The 13,415-nt window shown below is 45.6% G+C and overlaps 1 protein-coding gene across 1 annotated transcript in view; it reads left to right on the top strand.

Annotated features, from left to right (window-relative positions):
• Window positions 1-13,415, top strand: part of LOC107112090 (DEP domain-containing mTOR-interacting protein-like) — a gene marked incomplete at its 5' end in the record, with an annotated part of 32,031 nt that overhangs the window by 5,747 nt on the left and 12,869 nt on the right. Inside the window, 2 exons of the mRNA XM_015413162.1 lie at window positions 2,752-2,875; window positions 12,180-12,358. Coding sequence (XP_015268648.1) covers window positions 2,752-2,875; window positions 12,180-12,358 — 303 coding nt within the window. The remainder of the gene's footprint in view (window positions 1-2,751; window positions 2,876-12,179; window positions 12,359-13,415) is intronic.

Raw genomic sequence — 13,415 nt, 5'->3', positions numbered from 1 at the left:
TCTTATGATTTGTAGGAATTGACTTATTGTGTTGTAGTGCTTCAGACTGTAATACATAGTAAGCATTTTCTTTGCAAGTCTTGTTGACTGCTTGATTTGTGGGTCAGACACTCACAACTGTTTTCTTTATACCTGTTCTTTGATTCAGTAGAGGGCAGATTCATGTTTTGGTGTGTCCCCTTACTAGACGTCTGGGTCAACAACGAAGTAGTTAATAACGTTTTTAAAAAAGCAGGAGGGGAGGCATGACCTTTAACGCAGTGCATTTCTTTTTTAGTAAAAGGAAAGAGCAAAGAGCAGATATCTGAAGAAGTGAGTAGTGACTCACAGAAGCGCCTCCCCTGCCACAAATTGTGTTGGTCTTTAAGGTGCTACGGGACTCTTGCTCTTTTCTCCTGCCGCAGACAGACTAACAGGGCGACTCGTCTTGATCTTAGCCAAAGGAATAATGTTTGGAGGTCTTTTGTCTCAGCTGGAACTGTCCACCAAGGTGAACATTCTGTCTCCTGCCATCTGTCGCCTGGGGGAAGCGTGAGCAACCTGGAATCAACTCAAACTCCACTGTGGTGCTCCCAATGTGTCTGCAATTAGTTCTGGGTTAATCATTTGCACATAAATCTGATTTCTTTTCTTCCACAGCCAGGAGGGCCATTTCAAAAGAATCCCAGGACTTTTAATTAAGTAATAGGACACTGGCAAGGAACAAACTCTTGGCTGTTTATCCAGGACGTCATTAGAGTATGATAATCCTCTCTAAATTGCATAGCGTCGGGCATGGTTTTCGCTGTGTCTGATTTTCCTTTGTCTGGTCCATACGGGCTGTTTTCCCTCCCAGGTGGAAAGATAATTGTGTCCTTTTGACTCACCGCCTGAAGTAACTTGCTTTTGGGAGCCCTCACTTAAGTCAGGAACTGTCGTAGCCCAATGGAATTCGTTTGATCTTAATTGTTTCCCCCCCTTATTGATACGGGCACACGTACCCTGAAAAAGAGTTCACGCAAATAGGCGAGGCAGTGACGAATGGAAAGTCAAAGGCACAGTTCCTTTATCTCGCAAAATTATATTAAGCAAAAAAGGCGTTTCCCATGATAAGAACAGGACAAAACCTGTTTCAGTTACATAGAAACTGGAGAGATTTAAGGCCAGATTTTGATGTCCAAAATGTAGTTATATTTGAAGACTCAAATCCATCCTGGGAAGACAAGGTAGCGAGTGGATGTATTGCTTTATAGCTTTGTGCCGTGCACAGACACGCCACTCAGAACACTCCTGTTGGGTGGGGAGATGAGCTAACTGTTTTGGTGGGATACCTTCCCTGGCAGAGAACCATTTGCTGAGTCAGACATCCCCAACATGATGCCCTTGGGCATCTCGGCACCTGCTGACAACTTTCCAGGTGTCCACCAATCAGGGCTATTTTTGGGCAGGAACGCACAGGAACGGAGTTCCGACTGGCTCCCGAGTTGGCCACACCCAGCAGGAACTCATTAGCATAATAAGCCACACCCAACAGCAGAAACTCATTAGGATTGGCTACATAAGGGGTGTGTGGCCTAACATGCAAAGGAGTTCCTGCTACAAAAAAGGGCCCTGGGTTTTGACAACAAACAAGGTAAACAGAATAAGAAGCAAAAGGTGGGTGTGGCTGGATGACCACACTTTTGGCAACATGGGGCTGCGGCCTAATATGCTAATGAGCTGTGCGGTCAGGGGTGTGGCCCAATATGCTAATGAGTTCCTGCTGTTGGGTGTGGCCTATTATGCTAATGAGTTCCTGCTGGGCTTTTTCTACGAAAAGAGCCCTGCCACCAATTACCTTTTAGAAGGTGGTTGGGGCCGGGCATTAGTCCAGCAGGGCTTCTGACTGGCCACCTGAGTGGCTGGGCAGATTCAGATTTGAAAAATTAAATTATCCCTTTTCTTCCCTCCCCTTGGGCTTCCTCTGTGCGGTTGGCTCCGCCTTCCGTGACGGCCATTTTGTGGTTGGCATTGCCTCCTTTGACTGCTGTTTTGTTGCTGTGCCCACCACTTTGTGTCAGAATACCAAAGGTGTACACGGGCTCAAAAAGGTTGGGGACCCCTGCCATAAAAGGTTCCTTTTGATGCATTTCGAAGCAGAATATAGAAAGCTGGATCCTGCAGTCAGATCCATTCAGCTAACGTGCAACCTTCTTCCAGAGCAACGAGTCTTCCGTGGGGCGGCATCAAGGGAAAGTTCTTTGCACCAGAAGAAAGCAGCACAACTAGTGGAAGGGATCCGCAGGGCCCAAGCCTAGGGTTGCTCCTGGCAACTGGTGGGGGATTGGGAGGGGATTTACTGGGAGCAGGAGGGAAGCTCTGCTGATATGCAGCGATGTGTCGACGGCACTGCCCTCGTGACCTGGAAGTGATGTCATCACATTGGGGATGTCGGAGTGACACTCTGGTATTCCGGCAAAAGCTCCATGGTAGATCTGGCTTCTACCATAGAGTTTTTGCCCAAATACCAGAGCATCATTCCAACACCCCTGAAGTGATGATATCACTTCCGGGATGCATGGGCAGTGACGCAGGCATATCATTGCACCTCTGCAGAGCCTCCCTCTTTTTTGGAGTAAGTTCCCCCGCTGGCCAGCTGATCAGTGGCTGGGTGGTGGGGCCTGTTAGCAGGGGACCCCCCCCATATCCCCGGGGGGGGGGGTGACGGGCAACACAATTTGTGTGTCTGAGTTGAAAGGTGCTGATCCCCACTCTGGAAACTCCCTTTTTCAGTCTGCGACGAACATTTCGACTACAAGGATGCCAAACTGCTCTATCGCTTCCGCAAGGACGACGGGACCTTCCCCCTCAACAAGGATGTGAAGGTGTTCCTGCGAGGACAGAGCCTCTATGAGAAGTATGTGAGTCTGAATTTCGGAAAGCCCTTCGGTTCGGTTCGGTTCGGCTCGAATATTTCAATTCGGTTTGTCCCTTGCAAGAAACAAATCCAAACGCGTGATGCTGCCGGATAGAGTCTGAATTTCGGAAACCCCTTCGGTGCGGTTCGGTTCGGCTCGAATATTTCAATTCGGTTTGTCCCTTGCAAGAAACAAATCCAAACGCGTGATGCTGCCGGATACTGAATCAGACCCTTGCTCCATCAAAGTCAGTATTGTCTACTCAGACTGGCAGCAGCTGTCCTGAGCCTCAGGTAGATGTCTTGCACATCACCTGATCCTTTTAACTGGCAATGCTGGGGATTGAACCTGGGACTTTCTGTGTGCCAAGCAGATGTTCTACCACTGAGCCACAGCCCCTTCCACTTGTCCTTATTTTGTCACCAGGTTCTCTTTCCTGCTGTTGAATATTAACACGTTTTTCAACACTAGGTTGTATACTACATTTCCGTTCTGCTGGTGTGGTTCTCTGGTGGAAGGAACATAGAGTACCTATGGAAGAGCTTCTCACTTCAGTGGACCTTTCCTTTGTGCCAATATCAGAACTAGGGGAGGGGCTGTGGCTCAGAGCTAGAGCACCTGCTGACAAACATCAGAAGAGCCCTGCTGGATCAGACCAGTGGTCCATCCAGTCTAGCCTCCTGTCTCACACAGTGGCCAACCTGTTTCTCTGGAGGGCCAACAACAGGGCAGAGAGGCCGAGGCCTTCATAAGAACAGCAGAAGAGCCCTGCTGGATCAGGCCTGTGGTCCATCAGGTCCAGCCTCCTGTCTCACACAGTGGCCAACCAGTTCCTCTGGAGGGCCAACAACAGGGCAGAGAGGCCGAGGCCTTCATAAGAACAGCAGAAGAGCCCTGCTGGATCAGACCAGTGGTTCATCTAGTCCAGCATCCTCTCTCACATAGGGGCCAACCAGGTCCTCTGGTGGGCCAACAACAGGGCATGGAGGCCAAGGTCTTCATAAGAACAGCAGAAGAGCCCTGCTGGATCAGACCGGTGGTCCATCTAGTCCAGCATCCTGTCTCACACAGTGGCCAACCAGTTCCTCTGGAGGGCCAACAACAGGTCACAGTGGCCGAGGCCTTCACAAGAACAGCAGAAGAGCCCTGCTGGATCAGACCAGTGGTTCATCTAGTCCAGCATCCTCTCTCACATAGGGGCCAACCAGGTCCTCTGGTGGGCCAACAACAGGGCATGGAGGCCAAGGTCTTCATAAGAACAGCAGAAGAGCCCTGCTGGATCAGACCGGTGGTCCATCTAGTCCAGCATCCTGTCTCACACAGTGGCCAACCAGGTCTTCTGGACAGCCAACAACAGGGCATAGAAGCTGAGGCCTTCATAAGAACAGCAGAAGAGCCCTGCTGGATCAGACCGGTGGTCCATCTAGTCCAGCATCCTGTCTCACACAGTGGCCAACCAGGTCTTCTGGACAGCCAACAACAGGGCATAGAAGCTGAGGCCTTCATAAGAACAGCAGAAGAGCCCTGCTGGATCAGACCGGTGGTCCATCTAGTCCAGCATCCTGTCTCACACAGTGGCCAACCAGTTCCTCTGGCTATCTCCCACTGTTGGCCGGGGGGGACCAGGCATCCCTACGCACAGCACCACACACTCAGTCTGGATGGGGACTCACGGCAATTTTTAAATAACTACAACTGCTTCAGCTTGCAAATGCTTCAAACTACAAACTACAAATGGACCAGTGGTTGCCGTCACTTGAAGTTTGGCTCTTAGAGGGCCTGAGGAAAAGGGTTAGACAAATGCATGGAAGAATGGTCTACAAATAGCTCTGTATCATCCTATCTAAAATGGAACCTTCATGTTTGGTTGCAGTCCACCTCTGAATATCAGTCCCAGGGGATCAGTGCTTCCTTCCTGCCTTTCTGGAGGGCTTCTGGGCAGACATGCGATGTTGCAAGAGACGGGCCCGATATTTACTTTGGCCTTACCTTGGAGAGGAACCATTCGAAATGGGAGGAAGGGAAGACACTCAGGGTCAGCCAGGTGAATGGAATTGCTGAGCGGTCGGGTTAGAACAGATAAAAGGAAGTCCTTCTTCACCCAAAGAGTGATCAACACATGGAATTCACTGCCACAGGAAGTGGTGGCGGCTACAAGCATGGACGGCTTCAAGAGGGAATTGGATCAGCATATGGAGCAGAGGTCCATCAGTGGCTATTAGCCCCAAGGTATAGATAGGGGCTCTGGGGCAAGTGATGCTCTGTCTTCTTGGTGCTTGGGGGGGGGCAACAGTGGGAGGGCTTCTAGTGTCCTGGCCCCACTGGTGGACCTCCTGATGGCACTGGTATTTCTGGCCACTGTGTGACACAGAGTGTTGGACTGGATGGGCCTTTGGCCTGATCCAACATTGGCGTCTCTTATGTTCTTAGGCTGATGATCTATTTTCAGGTGCCACAAGGAAAAGACATGCAAAACAGATTCCTGCCAGGTTGGTCCTCAGAAATGGCTCTATCTGGGAAGAGCTACCCGAGGCCCTCCTGGAAACTGTTTTCATAGGAATGCTCACGGCAGGGGAAATCAGTCCAGGTTGTTTTTTGTTGTTCAGTCGCACAGTCGAGTCCGACTCTCCGCGACCCCATGGACCAGATCACGCTAGGCCTTCCTGTCTTCCGCCGTCCTCTGATGTTGGCTCAATTTCATGTTCATTGCATTGATGACACTGTCTAACCACCTCATCCTTTGCCATCCCCGTCTTCTTTGACCTTCAGTCTTTCCCAGCATCAGGGTCTTCTCCAGGGAGTGCTCCAGTTCAGGTTAGAGGACAGCATTTCATCCTGCAGAAATGAAATGCTGATGTTTGTAGGCTCGATGCGCCCTCTTGTGGCTGTAGCCATATTCAAGTTGTCTGTGGGGAAAGCTGCTCTCGGCACGCACCCCACCTTGACCTGGACAGCCCAGGCGAGCCCGATCTTGTCAGATCTCAGAAGCTAAGCAGGGTCAACCCTGGTTAGTATTTGGATGGGAGACCACCAGGGAAGCTCAGGGTTGCTACGAAGAAGCAGGCGATGGCAAACCCACCCCTGCCGTGAAAACCTTACAGGGTTGCCGTAAGCCGGCTGAGAATGGACGGTGCTTTCTGCCCGCACTCTGTATTTAAAAGGCCCCGAAGGGCTAACGATGAAGATCTGATTTTTCAAGGGTTTGTTGGGATGGGGAATCATAAGCTTCTTTGAGAAATTCCCTTTTGAAACTTGCTTTGGTTCCCCCTTCCTTGAAATCTCTAGCTACTGTGTTAGCACTGAAATTCTGCTTTTTTTCTCCAGCTGTTTCTCTTGAGACAAACCCTAGCAAAAAGTAATTTAAGTGGAAGTAATACAAGCAAACAATTTTTTTTTTTTGGGGGGGTGGAATTGGATATAGGCTAAAATTTCAACAAACAGAAGGATTTCAGCCCACAGAGTGTGATTTTTCTCCCTCACCCCTCCCATGGCAGCTCCAAATGCTTCCTGAAATCCTAGTTTTGGGGGTAGAATAAGGAATAAGATTTTAGGGGATGTTTGGGGCTCTGTGTGCACAAATCTTTGTGCCCATAGGTATGTCTTGTCTACATTCCAGTCAATTTTAAAGACTTTAATACATTTCAAAATAATCTGCAAATTAAGGATCTTTCTTCAGGCAAAGTATACTCACATGGCAAATGTATGGGACTCTAATTCCTGCCTCCCTGTGGGACTGGTGGATACTGCTGTTTTTGGATCTCAGGGACCTAAACATGGGGGGGGAGAGATGGGGAGTTCTTCATTGTTAATATTCTCTAATTTCTCCACCCATTTGAGTATATCTTCATCAGTAAACCAAGCTTCTATGCTCCTTTACTCATCCTGCCCAAAGGAGGATGGGTGGGTGGGTGGTTAAATGCTTAGCATTGCTTCTGCCATGATGGGCTCAGGGGGATAATAGCCATGGGTGGACATACTCCTGGTGGTGTCTGTACAAACTCATTTATTTTCTGCCCCACTGATATGCATATAATCTCAGGTTGGGACTGCTGTTGCTGCTGCTGCATTTCAGTGTCCTTGCCTACTGCTGTAGAGTACTTTTCTGCCCCACCCCCAAGCAATGTATTTAATCTTCCCAGAGCTGTCAAAATGCCTGCACCCGCTCTGTAATACTATAATGTCAGTTTCATCAGATTATCTTCCCCTGTTTTCAAAGGCTAAGGCATGTGGGTAGGACATGTTAACTGCTGTTATAGTGGGTGGGCTAAGTCAAATGGGAGCAGGCAACTCTACATGCCAATCCGAAGCCATCTAGGGCTTTAAAAGTCACAACCAGCACCTTTTATTTCAGCCCAGAAGCAAAACAGCAGCCAAAGTAGTTCATTTAGTACTTACAAGATATATTTCCTATAATTTGTGCCTGCCATTAATCTCACAGCTGCATTATGTACCAATTGAAGCTTCTGAACGGTCTTCAAAGTCAGAACCCATGGATAGGATATTGCTTTGATCTGGATTTGATCAGAGCGTCAATGACCATAGCAAAATCATGCTCGTCGAGGAAAAGCTTCAGCTGGTAACCACAGCAGCCCATGCAGCCTCCTTCTATAGGCACAGATCTAATAGTACCCTCAAATAACAATCTGATGACTGCTTAATTACCAACATTATTGATCAACAGTCTTATAGGGCGTGTACTTCCATTTATTAGTCCCAATCCATTACCATCTTCAGGCGGTCATTTAGAACTTTCAATATATCCCTGACACCCTTGGAAAAATGCAGGTGGGTAGCTGTGCTGGTCTGAAGCAGCAGAACAAAGTTTGAATACAGTGGCACCTTTAAGACCAACAAGGTTTTATTCTGGGTATAAGCTTTTGTATGCCCACTTCTGAAGAAGTGTGCATACACACAAAAACTTATATGGAGAATAAACCTTTATTGTCTTAAAGGTGCCACTGGACTCAAACTTTGTCCTTTCTCTTGGAAAGGGGGGGGGGGAGAGATATGAGTATCCTCTGCATACCATGGTCACCTCCTATGTTCTTCCCATTCAGATCAGAAATAGCACTGGGATATAAGAGGGAACCCTGCAGAATCCAGTAGTGCTTTGTCATGGGTTTTCTCTTGCCCGCCTACCATCTGATAATTGGGACAGGAATAGAACCTGCAGAATACCTGCCTCAGTCATTTGGATTACAAAGATACCATGGGTGATGGTATCAAAGTAAGAATAATATGAGGTGAATAACATTACAGCATTCCTCACAATGGTTTCAGTGAAACATTCCATTTTGTCAGGTGAGTGGAAGAATTTTATAAGATATCTCCATGCTGCAATGTCAGATAGTTGTATTTCCTATCCACTTCTTAGAAACACTACTTGGTTGTTTATTTTACAAAGGGCAAAATGGTGTGTGTGTGTGGATTTTGTGGTTAGTCCTTCTGTCTCTTTTTTATGAGCATTTACACATTTTTGTTGAACTGCATACAAAGTGTTCTGCTGTTTCATAGAATCATTGTGCACTCCTTAGCTAATGGCATCATGTACTGTAGCAAGCAAATGCCATTTAATTTATTTTGGAATTGCCAGCAACTTCAGTAGCATTTAAGATTGTCTTCTCATCAAAGAATCTCCTCACTTTGTTTGTAATTATTGCACTGTTTCCAAATGCATGATTAAAAATCTTAATTACTATCCAGAAGGAAAGCAGCTTCTGTGGCTTCTGGCCAAGGAAGACTCTGCACTTTTTCCAGTTATGCTTCTACTAAGGCAATCAGGAGTGGGCATAATGTGGTGACACTTGGTGAGCCTGTAAAATGGTACATTGCTGAGACAATTCTCTAGTTTCCTCTCTCCTCCACCAGCTCTTGTGAAAATTAATTTCCATACCAGATACCACACAAAAACTATGCTGAGGAACTACTGGAGTTTACTTCTGGCCCTAGACTTGTGTTAAATTTTAATATTCGCTGAGCACCGAATATCAGGGATTCCTCTTGTACAAGCCAGTTAGTAAGCGCCTGCATCTTCCCAGTAAACACCTCATTCCAACCTGAGTCTTTCCAGTGAATACCATGTGCATTTTTGGTGAATCGGTATTAGCATTGAAAGTAGATTTCCCTCTACATAGGCTGCATTTGCTGATACAAAATACACTGTCCCTCTTTCATGAGGAGTTTAAAGGGGAAAGGATGTTGGCTAGATGGACTGTATTTGATCTGATCTAGCTAGACTCAGGACTGTTCTCAGGACTAAATCCCTTGAAAATAGGATGGGAGTTGATTGTGAAGGTCTTACCATATATAATCAGAACCCACAGAAAAAGGGAGCAGATTCCATGGGAAACATCCACACAATCATCCCATGACCACATGGCTAGGGAATAATGAAAGGGCCCCATTTTATCATTTGTTCAACATTTCTTGACTCCCTGTTACTCCCTGTTTATGTTTTCTGCTCTTAATAAAATCTGTGAAAGAATGCAGCATGTATACCATAACTAAATTTACAGCTGGCATGAAAAACAAGAAAACTATACCAGACTGTTATGCAAGAAAGCAATTAGCACTGGGGAATAAAGGTCCTTATTAACTAACTATTTCAGATATGTACAGGGCATATGGCAAAATATTTGTTGCTAATGATTCTGTTTGCTCTAAAAGGTCAAAAACACATTAAAAGTTGTTATTTGAAATACAAATAAATATGGTTTCTTTTATAACAAACGTAAGCAATGACACAATAAACTTGAAAGAACCCATTTTTTAAAGAAAAATAGATTAATAATTCACATTAGTTAATTGCTGTCAAATACTGGTGTAGTTGTTAACTAACTATACAAAAAAAAAAAAAAGGAATGGAAGGAGGAAACAGGGTCAGAGAGAAATCCTAACCAGGCCTACTCAGATCCCTATTCATGTCTATTTAATGATGCTTACTCACAGGAAAGTGTTGTCAGTACTGCACAATTAATTGCATTTTAAGTAATGTGCAAAATCACAGAATCATAGAGTTGGAAGAGACCTCCAGGGCCATCTAGTCCAACCCAGTGCATAATGCAGGAAATTCACAAATACCTCCCCCTCCACACCCACAGTAACCGCAATTCCATGCCCAGAAGACAACAAAAAACCTCCAGGTTCCCTGGCCAAACTGGCCTGGATAAAATTTGCTTCTTGACCCCAAAGTGGCAATCAGGATTTACCCAGTTGTGTAAGAAAGGGCCACAAGAACTAAGCACTGAGGCAACCCTTCCTGCCCTCCCTCTCATGATCTGCCTAAGTTCACAGAATCCACACTGCTGTCAGCCTCTGTTTAAAAACCTCCAAAGAAGGAGAGTCCACCACTTCCTGAGGAAGCCTGTTCCACTGAGGAACTGCTATGACTGTCAGGAAGTTCTTCCTCAAGTTTAGCCGAAAACTCTTCTGATTTAATTTCAACCCAATGGTTCTGGTCCAACCTTCTGGGGATACAGAAAACAACTCTGCATCATCCTCTATATGACAGCCCTTCAAGTATTTGAAGATGGTTATCATATCACCTCTCAGTCGTCTCCTCTCCAGCTAAACATACCCAGTTCCTTCAACCTTTACTCATAAGACTTGGTCTCCAGACCTCTCACCGTCTTATATCACATCATATATCAAACGATATCACATAGGCTACATGTAGGTAATGCATGAAGGTCTATTGTGCTTTGGTACCTTGGAAGATAATGTGCTTCCTTCTTGAAACTGTAGTTCTTTTGTTCATTTAGTCATTTGCACCTGAAATGTAGAGTATTATATCATATGCCTTCATACTCTTCTCATCATAAATGAATATGCAAAATACAAATGGGTTCTACAAATGCTCTGGTTGTGCAGCCTGTTCTATGGCAGTGGAGACTAAAGAAATAACTAATAGCATTGGGGGGGACTCTGAAAATTAACAGTTTTATTAATTGCAAGTCCAAAGGAGTCTTATATTTGATCTTTTGCCCATGTGGATTGTGGTACCTATGAAAGAGTGAAAGACCTTTTTAAGGGTTCGCATTTTGGAACATAGATCGAGGGTGAAAACAAAATTGACCGAAGCCCCTTTAACATCTCACTTCATTAGCAAAGGGCACAAACCAGAGGATATTAGATTTGTAGGTTTTTACAAGTTTAAACATCATTGCTACAACAAAGCTGATGTTAAAAAAAACATTACTATATCTTGAAGCACGGTTCATTTTTAGATTTGGAACATTAAAATCTTTGGGCTTAAATTCTCAAAATGATCTGGCTTGTTTTCTCTAGAGAATATGGTAGTCAGAACCTTTCCCTCTAATGTAAATGGTGAAATACTTCAGAAACTTGAAGGGAGGTTCCAGGAAATGGTAGATTCTGCATTGGGACTCACTGAAGATTGCTGTATTTGAATATGCTTTATAGATGTCTATATCCAGCATGATTCTTGAAAAAAAATCACTGAAACGGATTTAGAACTAGGGGTCTGTCGAGTCATCTGGCAAAACATTACTACATCCTTTCAGATTAAGGGCTTCCTTGAATTCACATAAGTGGTGTGGCAAAACGCCACCTGTGAATTTCTACTTGTTTCAAACTTCACCAGTGAATTTCTACCTTGTTTTTGAAAAATTGTTCTACTTCTACCTGTTTTTGGAAAATTTGTTCTACTTTGTATGTTTAATTAAATGTATTGATCATTGATGTTAAATATGGGCACATGCATTTTTTTCTTTTCTTGAAGGTTACAAGGTCAACAGTTGTAAAGCAATAAATATGTCAAAATAGCAGATAGATGTGTAAAGGTATCTTTTCTAATTGTGGGAAATAAACTGAGACTTTCCGTTCTCTCCTCTCAGGTGTGGAAATCACGAAACAGCATTTTCTTCTTCTTTTTTGAGGTGGATGCAGCAAAACATCCCAATATTCCTTGCACTACATTCAGTATTCTAATAAAGTGTTCTGAAAAAGAAATCCACTAAAATACAGAGGCTGTATAGTCCTTCTTTTTGAAGATACACTGTTTGTTGTTGTTCAGTCGCACAGTCGAGTCCGACTCTTTGCGACCCCATGGACCAGATCATGCCAGGCCTTCCTGTCTTCCGCCGTCCTCTGAAGTTTGCTCAACTTCATGTTCGTTGCATCTATGACACTGTCTAACCATCTCATCCTTTGCCGTCCCCGTTTTCTTTGTACGCTGTAGGAAGCATTTAAAAGTGCAACCTCCCAATGAGGGCTGTACCTTGTGACCCGAATATCAGCTCTGATCCACGTCAGTCTTTTTATCTTGCCCTTCCTTGACTTCAGGCTGATCAGCGTGGAGGACTCGATCCTGAGAGTAAGAGAGGAGAACTCGGTGAAGTACCAAAGAACCTTCCTCGGCTGCGAAATGATCGACTGGCTGATCCAGGAAGGAGAGACGGTGAGCCGCAAAGAGGCCGTCGAGCTTTGCCAGGCGTTGCTTGAAGATGGGATCATCCAGCACGGTATGTGAAAAGGAACCTTGAAAAGGGGTGGAGCTGCAGTGGCTCAAGGGGTTAAGACGCTGAACTGCAGGCTGTGGAAGGTCGGTAGTTCAGCAGTTCGAGACCCGAGTGTGCCGCATGACAGAGTGAGCTCCCGTCTCTGGCCCCAGCTCCTGCCAACCTAGCAGTTCGAAAGCAAGAAATTGCAAGTAGATAAATAGGGATCACTTTGGTGGGAAGGTAACAGCGTTCCGTGCGCCTTGGCGTTTAGTCATGCTGGCCACATGACCACGGAGATGTCTTCGGACAGCGCTGGCTCTTCGGCTTGGAAACGGAGATGAGCACCGCAACACTGCTTTTTACTTGTGAATACTCTGGGAATACAATCAAAGAAGGACATTTTTGGACCATAAGTTTATTTTATAATCAGTAGGCTAGTGATTGCACTTTAAAGGCCTTATATGCATATTTATCCTGTGCCTGGTGATTTCACTTCTGGATAATTTATTTTTTACAGCAATTTACTTTATGGTCCTTATTGAATCTATGCTTTGTATATATTTCTGATTGTGTTTATGTGAATATAATTATTAACCATCTTGCCACATATGTATGACCTCTGAGGAAGGCCTATTTGGCCGAAAAGCGTAAGGTCAACTTTTTAAGCCCTGGATATTGTTATTGTTGTGTATGCTGGCCGCCACAAGGGGCCAGCAATGACCCAGGGCTTGACCCTGGGTGGACAATGGAAACCAGCCTCTTGGTCTCTCCAATGGGAGCCAAGGGAAACGAGGAGGGAAATTCAAACCTCCCAATGGGATCCAGGGGTGTCCCCTGGATATGTATATAGTTGGCCTGCGGGCCGTTTGTCTTTGTCTTAGTTGTGTAAGAGTCAAGCGTGCACCATGTTATGGGAGCTGAGTAGACCTAGCCACGCGGTCAACCCACTACACAATAGTGGCGACGAAGGTGGGATGCAGCGCTAGGCCACCCCAGCCGGAGAGTGTCTGAACGCAACGGCCCCACAGCCGAGCGATGACTGAGTCCTCTGCAGCCCAACAGCAGATCCCGGTTCCAG

The sequence above is a fragment of the Gekko japonicus genome, unplaced genomic scaffold (genome assembly GCF_001447785.1).
Source record: "Gekko japonicus isolate JY-2015 unplaced genomic scaffold, Gekko_japonicus_V1.1 scaffold4953, whole genome shotgun sequence".
Classification (NCBI taxonomy): domain Eukaryota; kingdom Metazoa; phylum Chordata; class Lepidosauria; order Squamata; family Gekkonidae; genus Gekko; species Gekko japonicus.
Note: the sequence above shows the minus strand (reverse complement) of the source record. Positions and strands in the feature narration are given on the sequence as shown.